This window comes from Mastigoproctus giganteus, chromosome 11, assembly GCF_048544385.1.
Source record: "Mastigoproctus giganteus isolate SK-2022 chromosome 11, ASM4854438v1, whole genome shotgun sequence".
Classification (NCBI taxonomy): Eukaryota; Metazoa; Arthropoda; class Arachnida; order Uropygi; family Thelyphonidae; genus Mastigoproctus; species Mastigoproctus giganteus.
In genome coordinates, this window is record NC_143585.1 from 99,471,985 (window position 1) to 99,486,660 (window position 14,676).

The following is a 14,676-nucleotide window of genomic DNA, read 5'->3' on the forward strand; positions in this document are numbered from 1 at the left end:
TGTGGGTGACCACCCAGGTATGAACCAACGTAAGTGGGGGTCATGGTGTGGCACCCACACTACATGGAGGAATGCCGCCCCTCTGTGTTACCAGGCAATACTAGGTGGTAGATGACTCATCAACTGGTGAAATTCCACCACTTTGCTTATTGGAGGCCTGAAGTGGTGGAACTCATGTTTAGTCTCCAGAGCTAAGTTACTGTCGACTCTTCCCCATCTCTTTCATCATGCAGTATGACTGATGACTTTTGAGGTTATGATGAACATCATGGCGAGATCCAATCTTCCTTACATTTCGAGGGTACAGCTCTAAAACATCAGTGTCGATCCACTGGTGAAATTCTGGCTTATGTTACCCATTTATGGACAAATTCAATGGAAACATTCGGTGAAACACAAGAAGTTGCTCTTGACATCTCAAAGGCTTTTGATCATGTTTGGAAAACATGATCAAAAGCCTTTGAGATCTGTTTTTTGCAATTGGTTATCCAATTTGCTATCTGATCACTCACTGAGGGTGATGGTAGATGGCTCTCTGTCTTCTAACTTCTCCACTAAAGCTGGTCTCCCTCAGGTTTCAGTTCTTTCCCCCACACTTTTCCTCTTGTATATTAATGACCTTCTTCCATTGATTGGAAATCCTATCCATAGTTTTGCCGATGATAGCACATTGCATTCTACTTTCCATTTTGAAAAACCTTGCCCCACTCAATCAGCTTCAACTTCTCAAATATCCGCTACCAATTCCTTGAATGCTGATCTCTGGGTAATTCTCCAGTGGGGGAAAGACAACTTAGTTGATTTCAATCCTTCTAAAACTCAGTCTTGTCTTATATATTGCCAAAAGGATTCTTCTGCTCCTGTGCTTATCTTTGGTGACACTCCAATTTCTAGGCAAAATGATATATCTCTTTTGGGTATTACCCTGACTTCTAATCTCTCTTGGCACAAGCACATAACAAATATTGATTCTTCTGCATCTAAAAAACTTGGTTTTCTCTTTCGCTCTCAGCGTTACTTTTCTTCCAAACAGCTGTTCACTCTGTACAAATCACAAATCTGCCCTACCATGGAATATTATTCCCACATCTGGGGTGGTGCCCCCAAAACCTCTCTCAGGCTTCTAGATTACATTCAGAAGAGGGCAATTAGGTTAATTAATGACTACTCTCTAACAGAGTTTGTCCACTCTCTGTCTCATAGATGTACTGTTTCTGCTGCATGCCTTTTCTACGGATACTTCCATGGGCACTGTTCTTCTGAATTGGCTTCTATAATTCCCGCTCTCTCTTTCAAAACAGTCCAAAGACGTGCTGCCACCAGCCAACATCCATTTACTGTCCAACTGCAAACTCACAGAACCAAATTTTCATCTTCCTCATTTATTCATTCAACTGCCGTTTTGTGGAACAACCTTCCTTCATATGTATTTCTTGAAAATTACAGTCTACAGAAGTTCAAGTCTAATGTCAACAAATATCTTCTTCCGTCTTCTCAACCTCCAACCCAAGCATGGTACTAAGTACTATAGGTTCTAATACCTCTCATGTTTGGGGTTTTCATTTAAAAAAAAAAAAAACCATATCCGAAACGGCACAGCTGGTGGGATGCTCATGGTCAGCCGTGGTTAGTACCTACAGAAAGTGGTCCAAGGAGGGCAACCCCACGAACCACCAGTGAGGTGTTGGATAACCGTGGCTCATCGGTGATCGAAGGTTCTCCCGGATGGTATGTGGCAATGGAAGGGCGACTATGGCGTAACTCACTGGTAACTGGAATAATGTGTCACAACACACAGTAAACCAAACCCTGCTGGAAATGAGGCTGCATAGTTGCAGTCCGCTCCAGGTGCCCATGCTAACCACGATTCACCAGCGACAGCGCCTACAATGGGCACGCAAGCATCAAAACTGGACCTTGAGTGGTTGGAATAAGGTTGTCTGGTCCGATGAATTATGCTTCCTGTTGCATTGTGGGACGAAAATAAGCCGGTGGCAGTGATGTCATGCTTTGGGCGATGTTCAGCTGCGATACCCTGGGTCTAATCATCTTTGTGCTGGGCACTCTGACATCTATCACCTACCGAAACATCATTGCTGACCAGGTACACCCTTTCGTGGAAATGGTCTTCCCCTCTGGCAGTGCCGTCTGTCAGCAGGATAATGCACCATGCCACACTGCCTGGATTGTTCTAGATTGGTTTGCGGAACGTGAGGAAGAATTCCAAGTATTGCCCTGGTCTCCAAATAACCCAGACATCGATCCCATCGAGCATCTGTGGTTTGTGTTAGAACAGCAACTCCGATCTGTGGCAACTCAACCACGGACCTTACAGGAGTTAAAGATCTGCTGGTTACATGCTGGTACCAGATACCATAAGACACATTTAGAAATCTTGTAGCATCCAGGCCTCACTGGGTACAAGCTGGTTTGGCTCATCGGTGTATAAGGGTGAGTAATTTATATTTTAAATTAACATCCTGCCAGATCATTATTCAGTCTTCCAAAAACATGAAAATAGCAATGTGACGCATCTCGGCTGTACAGATATTAGAAAATGCATATGATGCAAGAAAGCAAGCTTATACAGCATCAACCAAAAAAAAAAAAAAAAAAATCCATCCTATTTCACACATCCATTTCTCTAAAAGTTTGTCCAGATCTACCTTGAATTTATTTAAGCTATCAACTTTCACAATGGCAGTTGGAAATTTGTCCCACCAATCAACTACCCACTGGCTAAAGAAAAATTTCCATACATCTATTCTGCAGCTGTCTTTCCTTAATTTGAATTAATGTCCCCCTCAGGTTTGTAATCTGAGCAAGAGGAAGAATCCCATCGGCATTGAGTTGCTCAAAGTATTCAAGGCCTTATACATAGAGATAGTTGGAAAAGGTATAATGCGAGTAGGAGTAATCTACAGACCAGGTGATTGTGAAGATTATGACAAAAGCCTCTACATGCAAATGGAATGGGCAAGTAAGCATCAATGTCTTATTATGGGTGATTTCAATTTGCCTCTAATTGATTGGAGTAAATGGGAAGGAAACTCGACATGGGGAACAAAATTTTTAAATCAACTAGATGACTGTTATTTGTATCAACATGTCAGGGAAAGTACTAGAGAAAAGAATATCCTGGACCTCATCATCACACATGAATCAGATGACATAACAGGGCTGACAGTAGAGGAACCAGTAGCAGGAAGTGATCACAGAGTTCTACGGTGGATGATGACGAGAGAGGTAGCTGAAGTAAAAGGCAAAGGAATGGGTTTTAATTTCAGAAAAGGAAATTACAATGCCTTAAGGTACTACATGGCCTCTATTAACTGGGTAGATATCGCGCAGAGAATGAATACAATTGAAATGTGGTACGCTTTTAAAACATTAATCACAGATGCCTTGAATACGTATATACCATTAAAAAAAATACTCCACGAATAGGGTTTCAAGTTGGATGAATAGTGAAGTTGCCACATTACTTGAGCAGAAAAAGGTGGCATGGAAAGGTTACAGAGCAATAAAAAGTACTGAAGCCTATAACACAGGAGTGGGCAATAGCCGGCCCGCGACGATGTTGAATCCGGCCCCCTCGGTAAATACATAAATATAGAAAATCCATACCTGACTACACTCGCCGTAAACGTTCGGCTTAATTCGGTTCAATCGGGAATCGCGGCCAGTACAACAGTAACCAAGTGATTCTACGCAACGTCAAAGAGTTATTTCCTAATTATTATTGTAGCATCGATCGAACGAAGTTCCTTTGGGTTTGACTTATTATTGAAAAAAATAATATTGGTGCGAGATATTTTATGTTTTATGCCTTTTCTAATTATTACAATTTTTAATTTAATATAATTTATAGCCCATAAAATGAGCCAATTAAAAAAAAAGAAAAATTGATGCCGAATGCCGCATTTTCAATGATAATTGGACATTCAGATATTTTTTTTAAAAATACATTAATAATTTGGTAATTCAAGTAACATAACATTTTTTAGGTTCTGATTTTTTTTATTAAATCGTTCAATCTATTCCGGCCCGCATCATGATGCGAAAATTTCATTCGGCCTGCTGACGAAAAAAGTTGCCCACCCCTGCTATAACAGCTACAAGGTGATGTGTAATAGAGCCACAGAAAAGGTTCGACAGGCAAAGGCAGTTTATGAGAAATCACTAGTAAACAGAGCAAAGAGGGGGGGATAAAGAATTCTTCACATATATAGATGCCAAGAAGAGCAGGACAAACCAGATCGGACCTTTACGTAAGGGAAAGGGGATGATAATAAATACACCAGCTGCCGTTGCAGATGAACTCAACAGTTATTTTGCATCGATATTTACAAATGAAAAGCCTTTTGTGGCAATGGGAAATTGTGAGAGCGAAGTTAAAAAATATGTAATTAATGATATTGAAATTTCGCAAGATTATTTAATGAAAAAACTTTCGAGCCTACAGACCAGTAAGGCTCCTGGAGTTGATGGAATATACCCTATAATCTTAAGAGAGGCGGCAATCGAGTGCATTGAACCATTGAGGCTAATTATGCGAGCATCACTAGACTCTGGGGAGATTCCCTTGGATTGGAAAAGTGCAAATGTATCTCCCATACATAAGGGTGGCTCTAAAAGTGAAGTTGGAAATTATCGACCTGTCAGTCTGACTTCAGTAGTAGGGAAAATCATAGAGGCAATGATTAAGGGTGGAATTCAGGATCATTTGGATCGAATTGAAATTCTTAAGGATACCCAGCATGGTTTTGTAAAGGGAAAATCATGTTTAACAAATCTGGTTCGCTATTTCGAAAGGGTCACTCACGAGCTGGATTTAGGGAATAATTTCAACATTGTTTATTTAGATTTCAGCAAAGCTTTTGACTCAGTCCCACATGAGCGGTTGCTTTATAAGCTGGAACAGGTTGGAATCACTGGGAATATCCTTAAATGGATAGAAGGATGGCTTCAGGGCAGGAGGCAGAGGGTTGTGATAAATGGCTATTCCTCAGATTGGGTTGATGTAAGAAGTGGGGTTCCCCAAGGATCAGTATTAGGACCACTGTTGTTTTTAATTTTCATAAACGACATTGATGAAGGGATAGAGGGCGTGATGTCTAAATTTGCAGATGATGTTAAAATTGGTAGAGTAGTTAATGATCACTGTCAAGCTGAGCTTCTTCAGAGAGACCTAGATAGACTTCAGGAATGGTCAGAAAAATGGCAGCTGTGCTTTAATCCAACAAAGTGTAAGGTATTACACCTGGGAAACGGTAATACCAAAAAAACTTATTCACTTGGTGGAGTTCAACTAAACCCAGTACTGGAGGAAAGGGACTTGAGTGTTACGATACTGTCCGACATGAAATTCTCTGAGCATTGTAAACAGGTTGCAAGGAAGGCCCATGGTGTCCTATCGATGGTATATCGAACTTTTGCAAGTAGAGATAGGGACGTGATAATCCCATTATATAAGGCTTATGTTAGACCACACTTGGAATACTGTGTTCAAGTATGGAGACCACACCTAAAGAAAGACATCGAGCTTCTTGAAAGGGTGCAAAGAAGGGTAACTCGCCTGGTGAGATCGGCAAAAGGGCGTCCTTATGAAGAAAGACTTCGAATATGTGTGGGTTGCAGAGTTTGGAAACTAGACACCTTAGAGGAGTTTTGATTGAGGTGTTTAAGGCTCTGAGAGGCAGACACCTTAGAGGAGTTTTGATTGAGGTGTTTAAGGCTCTGAGAGGCATCAGTAAAATGAATGAGGACAAAATTTTCAAGATTATAAATGATGCTAGAACTAGGGGACATAAATTCAAGTTACGGGGGGAAATGTTTAGATTGGACTGCAGGAAGTTTTATTTTAGCCAGCGAGTTATAAATTACTGGAATAAGTTGCCTTCATGGGTGGTAGAGGCCGACAGTTTGGGGAAATTCAAAGGTCACCTGGATAGTACTTTCGGGTAAGAGAAGCGCATAGGATGATAGGTTTAATTTCCTTTTTTTTTTTTTTTTTTATTAATTATTATTATTTAGTTATTTATTTTATTTTATTTTTTTTTTTTTTGGCTGGTGCAGCATAAGCCATAGGCTTTCTTGCACCATGCGGCCGTTACTAATACTAATACATCTCAATCTGATCACATCGTAGGTACCTAGTCTCCAGATGCTGCAATTTGCAGAACTTAAGCCTTTCTTGGTGAGAGAATTCCTTCATTCCCTTTACGCCAGTCTTGTTGTCCTTTTCTGTACTCGTTCTAGCAACTCTACATCCTTCCTAAAATGAGGCTTCCAGACCCATACACTACTTGGGCCATGGACTGACCATTGCCTTATACCAAAGGATAATCACCTCCTTATCCCTACTAGTAAAATTCCTGTATAGCATTAACAACATCCCGTAACCTGCTCTGGCAGCCTGTCTGCACTGCTCAGAAAACTTCATATCTGACTACACAATTACCTCAGGTCTTTTTCATTTTCTGCTACCCTGAATGATCAAACACTTCCCAGAGCAGTTTCTGGATTGTTGCCATAGTTTGTTGAGCTGTATCTGGTCATGTAGTATATAACAAAATGAGACTGCCATGGTCTCAATTTTGATGGCATGTTGAAGAACAACTTGAATGCATCCTTTAAAAAAAATATATATATATAATACTAATAATAATAATAGTTTCTGATTTTAAGATTTCTGAACAAATCAGTCATTAGGAGCTTAATTTTGGTTATAGGGTGTGTGATTTAACTGGACATATTGAAAATTCTTTAATCACGTGCTGAATAACTACAGTTGTGAATGGGCCCGTTGTAAAATTTTGTGGAATTTTACAATGTGCCCATGAATATTACATGCTCATGAATGATCTTTTCAGTGCTACCAGGGGATATATGTATCTCTCTGCCAATCTCGGGGGGCGCCTCCGTAGCCAGGTGGGAAGGAGCAGCAGTGCGTAGCACACGCTTCTTGATTAGACCGGGGTTCGAGCCCGTCACCACCAAATATGGAGGGTGCGGAAAGATCAGGGAATGACCACCGCATATCCCGGAGCAATATGGCCTTAGTTGCTAATGCTCCTAAAAACCAAATAACCAACCTAACCAGCCAATCTCGGGATTAACTCTTTCACAGCAACAATTGTTTTATTAACAACATCTGATAGTCTTCCACATTTCTGGTCATATTTAAGTTTATTGTAGAAGTTGAATATGACCAGAAATGTGGATTCCTTGTTATTATGTTGCAAACAGTCCATTCTTTATAAACATTCATTATTTGTTCTTGAATTTGCTTTGGATTGTTTTCTTCCAGACACTACAATTTGATGACAAATCTAAACTTTTACTTTCAAATTTCCATTACTCTCTTAGAGAAAAAGAAAATGCAATTTTTGATTATGAGTTGAAAAATTCCTTTTAGCATCTGTTATGTAGAAATCCCAAAATTTGCACAAAAGCAGTTAATTTAAAATGAATTTATTTTTTAACATAATTTATTATAAAAACCTTCGGTGTAGTCTCCTTCATGCCTCATGACTGCTTCCCAATATTTTGGTAATTTTTGAATACCGCTTAACTGTCTGCTGATGTTAAGTTGTCTGTATTGAGTCACTGCTGCACTCACTGCTTCTAAAGACAGAAATCTTTATCCATGTAACAGTCCTTGAGCTTGGGGAACAGATTGCAATTGCAAGGACTCATAACAGGACTGCAAGGGGATGGGTGAGGTAGTGCTTCCCAATTGTAATTGGTGAAAACAAGCTGTACAGACTGTGTAATATGAGGCATTGCATTTTATCTTTGAGGGATACCATCCAGTCGTGTTGTAGAGAAGTTTGGAATGGAGTTGAATAGCAACCTTTAAGTCGGAAGATGAAACAGATTTCAGACAGTATATCACAGCATGAAGAATCCTTGAGCATAGGCATTGCATCAGTGGATGATATAAGACCAAATGTGGTAATGTAATCTGCCCAGGCATTTACCTGGAAGCCTTGAGGGATGGATGTGAATTTTATGAAAAGATCCTCTTTCCTTTCTGAGATTAACCATTGATACATTCCGTTAGGACTGCTTTCTTATCAGTATTAAACAGGGAACGGTGAGCTGAAATATCAGCATATAGCCTGTGATTGAAACTTTCAAAATGCTTTCTGCTGGTTGTTCTGAAAAAGGATCGATAAGTTGGATGTTTATTTTGGACATCCAATTTATTGATCCAGAACCAGCACCACCTAGACATTGTCACACATGAAATAAAAGTAAACCAACCAAAACTTGGCATCAAGGAGAGGAATGTGAAGGAAGACCAACCAGGGATAGATAAAAAGGTGAATAGGAACTTGGCAAGATCTTGGTTTAGGAAAAGTAGTAATAAAACTGTCTTACCTAGATACTAAGTAGAAGGTCGTGGGTTGTCAGATGATAATATATTGCGAATATGGCTTGTAGGAGGTGGTGGTCTGATTCAAATCAAACTGGTAGATTTTGTGGCGAAAGCAGCAACTTGGGTATTAGAAGAGATTCTGTCTCACCTGACAGCACTCCTAATAGGTGAAGTGGCTTCCACATAGTTGAGAATTAGAAGCTAGCTAGGCAAAATGGGTAGTAGCATTGGTGGGAAGTGAACCACAAAGGTTAAAGTCACCAGCACAAATTACAATATCAGATGGTTTAGTGGTGGAGATTAACCAGAAATTGAGATTGTAAAACTGACTGATGTGACCCAGGAGAGGCACAATATGCCACAAGAACAAGGTGCCTTAAATATGGATACAGTCTGCTGCATCTTCAATTTGAGAAGTCTGGTTCTGATGGTGGGAGATGGTAGGGTAAGCCATGGAAGTGAACAGATATATGCCACCACCCTGCTGATTTTCATGAGGTGAAGCATGAAAATGAAAGTTAATTGGCAGCAAGAGCGCCTGAGTCACTTTTGGGTGTACACCATGTGTCAACAAGTGTAATACAGCTAAATGTGTTTGAATGGCATAAGTGGTTCAAAGATAGATGTGAGGATGTTTTTGATGACCCAAGAAGTGAGCCTCTCAGTGAGGACAGAGTTGCAAAAGTTTAGGAAATTGTGGCAAGAAATCATTATTTGATCCTTAGAATGATGGCTGATAAGTTGGATATGAATAAGGAGACAATTCATCAAATTCTGCACAAAAATTTAGGAGAAAGAAAGGTCTGTACAAATTTTGTGCACACAGCCTCACAGATGAGCAGAAGCAATGAAGAGTGTCATCATACGAAGACTTGTCAAGACATTCTAATTTCCTTGGGTGTATTATTACTGGAGATGAGTGTTGAGCATTTCGGTACAACCCAGAGACGAATCATCAGAGCATGCAGTGGACTTTAAAATCATCACTAAGGTTATGTTATTTGTTTTTTAGGAGCATTAGCAACTAAGGCCATATTGCTTCGGGATATGCAGTGGTCATTCCCTGACCTTTCCACATCCTCCGTATTTGGTGGTGACGGGCTCTAACCCCGGTCTAATCAAGAAGCGTGTGCTACGCACTGCTGCTCCTGCCCACCTGGCTACGGAGGCACCCATCACTAAGGTCTAAAGGGTTCCATTTACAGAAGTTCAGGATCATAATAATGCTGATCATGTTTTCAACAAATAGGATGTGATTCATAAGGAATACTACCTGAAGGGCAGAGAGTCTGCTGTTTTCTACATACAGGTGCTTCAAAGACTATTGAGGCATATTTCCAAGGTGAGGCCACAAGTTTGAGAGAAAGGCAGCTGGTTCTTGTTGCATGGCAATGCCCCACCCATTCTACATTTGTTGGAAGACATTTCTGATGAAACATGGCAATGTAAAGATAAATATCATATATTTATGATATTTATTTAATATCATATAAATATATAATTTCACATATATAATATCATATGTGAAATAAATATCATATATGATACATATTGATTATTTAGTATTAATTTGTAAGAAATGTTCCAAAATGCTGTTCTAGTCGAAAGACTAGTTTGTATTAAAATTTTTTGGGTTCCATTTCTGAAAGTTGGGGGATTTGATATTAGTTTCCAGTCTGTTTTGTTCCTTCAGATTAATGGTTTACCAATAATGAACTGTTCTGGAATCGGAGAATGAAATCTTTCACTTGGTCTGATTAGACATTTGAAATAATTTAACCAGAATACATAACATAAATTATTATAAAAGACACTCATATAAGCAGACTAGTTGCAAAATACTGTCACAAAAGACACATTATAATAATGTTGTAATAGTAGGAATAAGATTCTAGCTTCTAAACAGTAGGTACATACATTAGCTTATCATAGCAGGATGTATTCTAATCCCACCATATGGTTTCAGGATTAAGGAAGAATTGAAACATTTGATTTGGTTTTAAAGAATTAGCTGATTACTACAAAAATTTTGCACTTGGACCATATTATTCATTATACTACCAACAACTTGAAGTGTTTGAAATTAATCTCTCTCCCTACCCCCTCCACACACACACACACACACACACACACACACACACTTTATATTCAGTATTATGAATATCTTTTTAACATTGGCCTTGTCTTTTATTTATTTTAAGCTACTTTATCCCTTAGAGTGCATTTTAATGCAGTAGACTCTTGATTTTCCGGGATAGATGGTAAGAAACAAATCCTGGATAATCGATTTCCTGGTTAATCCAAAAATACAGAAGTCCCTGACATACGTAAGAGATACGTTCCAGGACTTCTTACTTCGTCAAGTTTTACATAACTCGGGAATGACTAATAACATATTGCTACTATATTATTATTGACAAATCTGAGTTCAGCGTGATACTTGATTATTAGTTTAATTTTCTGATCCAAATCAATTGCTTTCCTTTCTGGGTAGATTTACTAGTGCCGCTGTCACTTGTCGCCAGCACCATGATAACGGTTAAAATGAATTTTCTGTAAAGAACTTCACAGGGTTAAGGTGAAAACTCACTATTATCACCCCGCACGAGCTTACATTTTACTAAAGCACATTTCTGGAGGTCACTACCAAAAAACAATAAAATCAATTTGCATTTTCCTTGTTATTGGGCTTTTCTGTTCGTGCATCTAATTATAAACAGTAGTAAACTCATCTTATTGCATTTGCGAAAATACCAATAACTGAAATTCTGTGGATTTTTATGTTATTATGGTGAAATATGTCCTCTTCACTGAAATCTTTAGTCATATAAAAAAAACTATAAATAAATTGTAAGAATCTTCTGTTCTTTCCTATTTTTTTGCTTGTTACTCTGTATCTCACTTGTGCAATTTGCGCATGCCATGATTGTCGTTATTGATTGCTTATTTTATGGGTGTTTTTTTTTTTGTTGTTTTAAATTTTACAATCCTAAAAAAAAAATTGAGTGAAAAAAAATTTACGTAAGTCCGAAATTGCGTAAGTCAGGGACTAACTGTATTGGATTCAGCAACCTACGTAAAAAATATGGTGATAGATAAAAAAACAAAAAACTTACCATGTACTACTCGCGTGTTCAATACGATGCTTCCCTTTATTTTTTGCGATGTCAATATTAAATCTAATGGCATCCCTTTATTTTTTACGATGTTGCATATGGTTTGGTCACCAACATTATAATGGTTCATCATTAAAGATTTAATGGATGCACCATTTTCAAACTTTTGAATAATTTCAAATTTTTGTTTAACTGAAAGTGCAACTCCTTTGCATTTATCCATCATTATTGCGATTTCTAAACAAAAAAAAAAAAAAAAAAAAAAAATTTACTATAAAAAAAATTTCAACATCCCTGACATAAATAACGAAACAAAATATTTGTATTTTTGCAGTGCAATGGATCACAACAATCGACATGACGCACTAAAACAAACTAAACATTTGGTTTTTTTTTTGTCTTTTTTTTTATAGCAGGGGTGTCAGTGGGGGTTGCAAGATAATAGGTACATTAATCTCCCAATGATGACTTATAATGGCGCTACATGTCGCTTATTTATGACTTGCAAAACATCTGTTTATACCTTTAGTTATTACTTGAATTTTATGATTTTTGGTTGGTTTTTTTTATTTTTTTATTTGGAGTCTTGAAGTGTCCCAGTTAATCTGATCCCCTTAAATTGAGAGTCTGCTGTACTTAGTTTATTAAGTTTAATTTTTATTATTATTTTTTTAAATTATGTAAAAACAATATTACACAATACTTTTGCCTCTTTGCTGTTCTTCCATAAAGTCAGTCACTGCAATTACAATCAGCTATTCCAAATATACAGGGTATATTGTTTTCAGGATCAGTTCATTACATGAAAATAATTTGTCTGATTCTGAAAAGTTACAAAGCTGTGGTTGTTTGAATTTTAAAAAATTGCCCTTGAGTTTTCAGTGGTAAAAAATAACATAAACTAAATAAGCAGATACTTACCAAGTAAAATATTTTTATTTTTTTTTACCACTGAAAATACCATAGCTATCTTTTAAAATTCAAACAGACATAGCTCTAATTGTTCATAATTAGACATGTTCTCGTGAACTTTTTGCATTGTTTTAAGGTCCTGAATTGATCCTGAAAGTATGGCTCACCCGATACAAAACCCCTGTATTTCAGATTATATTTAAAAATTTATTTCATATAAAAATTATTAAGTACAAAGGGTACTAGGAAAGTTTTGCAATACAGCTTTGTTTATTTAATTTTTTCAAAGTAATTTCCTCTCCATTCAATACACCTCTCCATCCTCCGAAACCAATCTTTAAACCAGTTCTGCCAAGTTTCACTAGGGAGTAAAGCACACTCGTTGTCCCAAGCCCGTAGAAGGTCCTCATCACTGGAAAACCGCCTCCCTTTTAGCTTCATTTTCACATGCGGGAACAGTGCAAAGTTGCAGGGAGCAAGGTTTGGACTGTAGGGAGAGTGCTCGAGAAGTTTCAGTCCTGTCGTGGTCAAATATTTGGTGCAGGCTTTGGCGCGGTGAGCTGCAGCATTATCGTGATGGAGGTACCAAGTGTCCATTCTTGACTTTGGCAGCAGGTTCTTCATAGATCCAATGATTTTAGGCAGGCATTGTTCAGTATACCACTTAGCTGTGACTGTCTTCTGCGTGTCCAAAACGACACGTTCCACAATTCCACTCGATTTGAAAAATACAGCTATCATTTTCTTCTTTACAGATCGGGATTTTCTGACAATTACGGGTGTGTCGTCATCATCAAAGACCCAAACTTTGTTTTGAACCTTGGTCGGCAGATCGTAATAGTACAGCCAAGTCTCGTCACCTGTCACGATGTTGTTCACATACCGAGATTGTCCCTTATCAAACTTTTTTAACATCTCCCGGCACCAAGTCACACGTCGTGTCATCTGCTCTTCAGTCAGTTGATGCGGCACCCAGAGAGAACAAAGTTTCTTCACGTGCAAATGATCTTGCAGAATCGAACGAATTGCTGGTGCATTTAGGCCCAAAGTATCCTCTATCTGTTGGTAGGTCACTCGCCTGTTTTCGTCAAGCATTTTCCTCACAGCAGTAACGTTTTCCTCCGTAACTGACGTTCGTGGCCTTCCCGGCCTCTCAGAATCCTCCAGAGTGAAATTTCCCCTTTGGGATTCTCTATACCACCTGAATATCGTTGTACGATGTGGACAATCATCATCTAGTGCAAGAGTCGTTTCTTCTAAGCACTGGTCTATGGTTAAACCACGCACGAAATTATCCCGCAAAACTGTCCTTATCTCATTTCGTGACCACGATGCCATCGCAAGCACTTTACACTCTCACTACTAATGAATAACTGAGCCCATCGACTTGGCGCAGCGGCTACTAGCTACTATGCACGTATGAACATGTCTCAACATGCAGCAACAAGCAGCTTCCTGTGATTCATTGTTGCGTCATATTGCAAAACTTTCCTAGTACCCTTTGTAATTTGCTTATTATTATACATATATAAGATTAGTATTCATTAGTATATATATAATATCACTGCTGTTAATTTTTTTCATTCATTATATTTAAATAGGTGGCCGTTAAATATCTTCAAAGTATGATTGGGCAGTGCTTGAATATTCTACAAACTGAAAAGGATATCCAGATATCCAGCTATTACTGGTATGGTAATGGAAATTTTATATGGAAACAAGGATTATAAAACAAGGGGCAAAATGATTTGAGTGGGTCAGCCATGCAGTTGCATCCTAAATATGTGAAGATACAACATGTAAGTCACAGTCAATAAATGAAATGCTTTATATGCATCTGCTGCTAAACTAGCAGCTGTGAGAAGAGCAATATTCCTGCTTCTGGTTGTAATGAAGAAAGCAATCAGGAAATAGTCAGTGCTTTCTGGTAATGCTGTTTGCTGTTCTGTACATGGTGCAAACCATTATTTATACACTGTAAGTGGCTTGAGAGTTTACTATCAATGTTGCTCAAGCTGTCCTATATATATTCCTCTGCAGTTAGTTGTGAATCTTGTTAACTCTGGATATTGTTGTTTTTTTGAAGCAAGCTGTGAACAGTTGGCAATGCTTTATAAAGACTTAATACATTATTGGTATTATGAAGAGTCTTTATATTCAGTATTATGAATATCTTTTTAACATTGGTTTTGTCTTTCATTTATTTTAAGTTATTTTAATTCCCCAAAGTGCATTTTAACACTTTAGTTTATTAAATTTATT

The 14,676-nt window shown here is 38.1% G+C and overlaps 1 protein-coding gene across 1 annotated transcript in view; it reads left to right on the forward strand.

Annotated features, from left to right (window-relative positions):
• Positions 1–14,400, forward strand: part of LOC150078289 (casein kinase I-like) — a 158,408-nt gene extending 144,008 nt beyond the window's left edge. Inside the window, exon 8 of the mRNA XM_090385224.1 lies at positions 14,016–14,400. Coding sequence (XP_090241350.1) covers positions 14,016–14,026 — 11 coding nt within the window. The 3' untranslated portion in view covers positions 14,027–14,400. The remainder of the gene's footprint in view (positions 1–14,015) is intronic.
• The last annotated feature ends 276 nt before the right edge of the window (positions 14,401–14,676 follow it).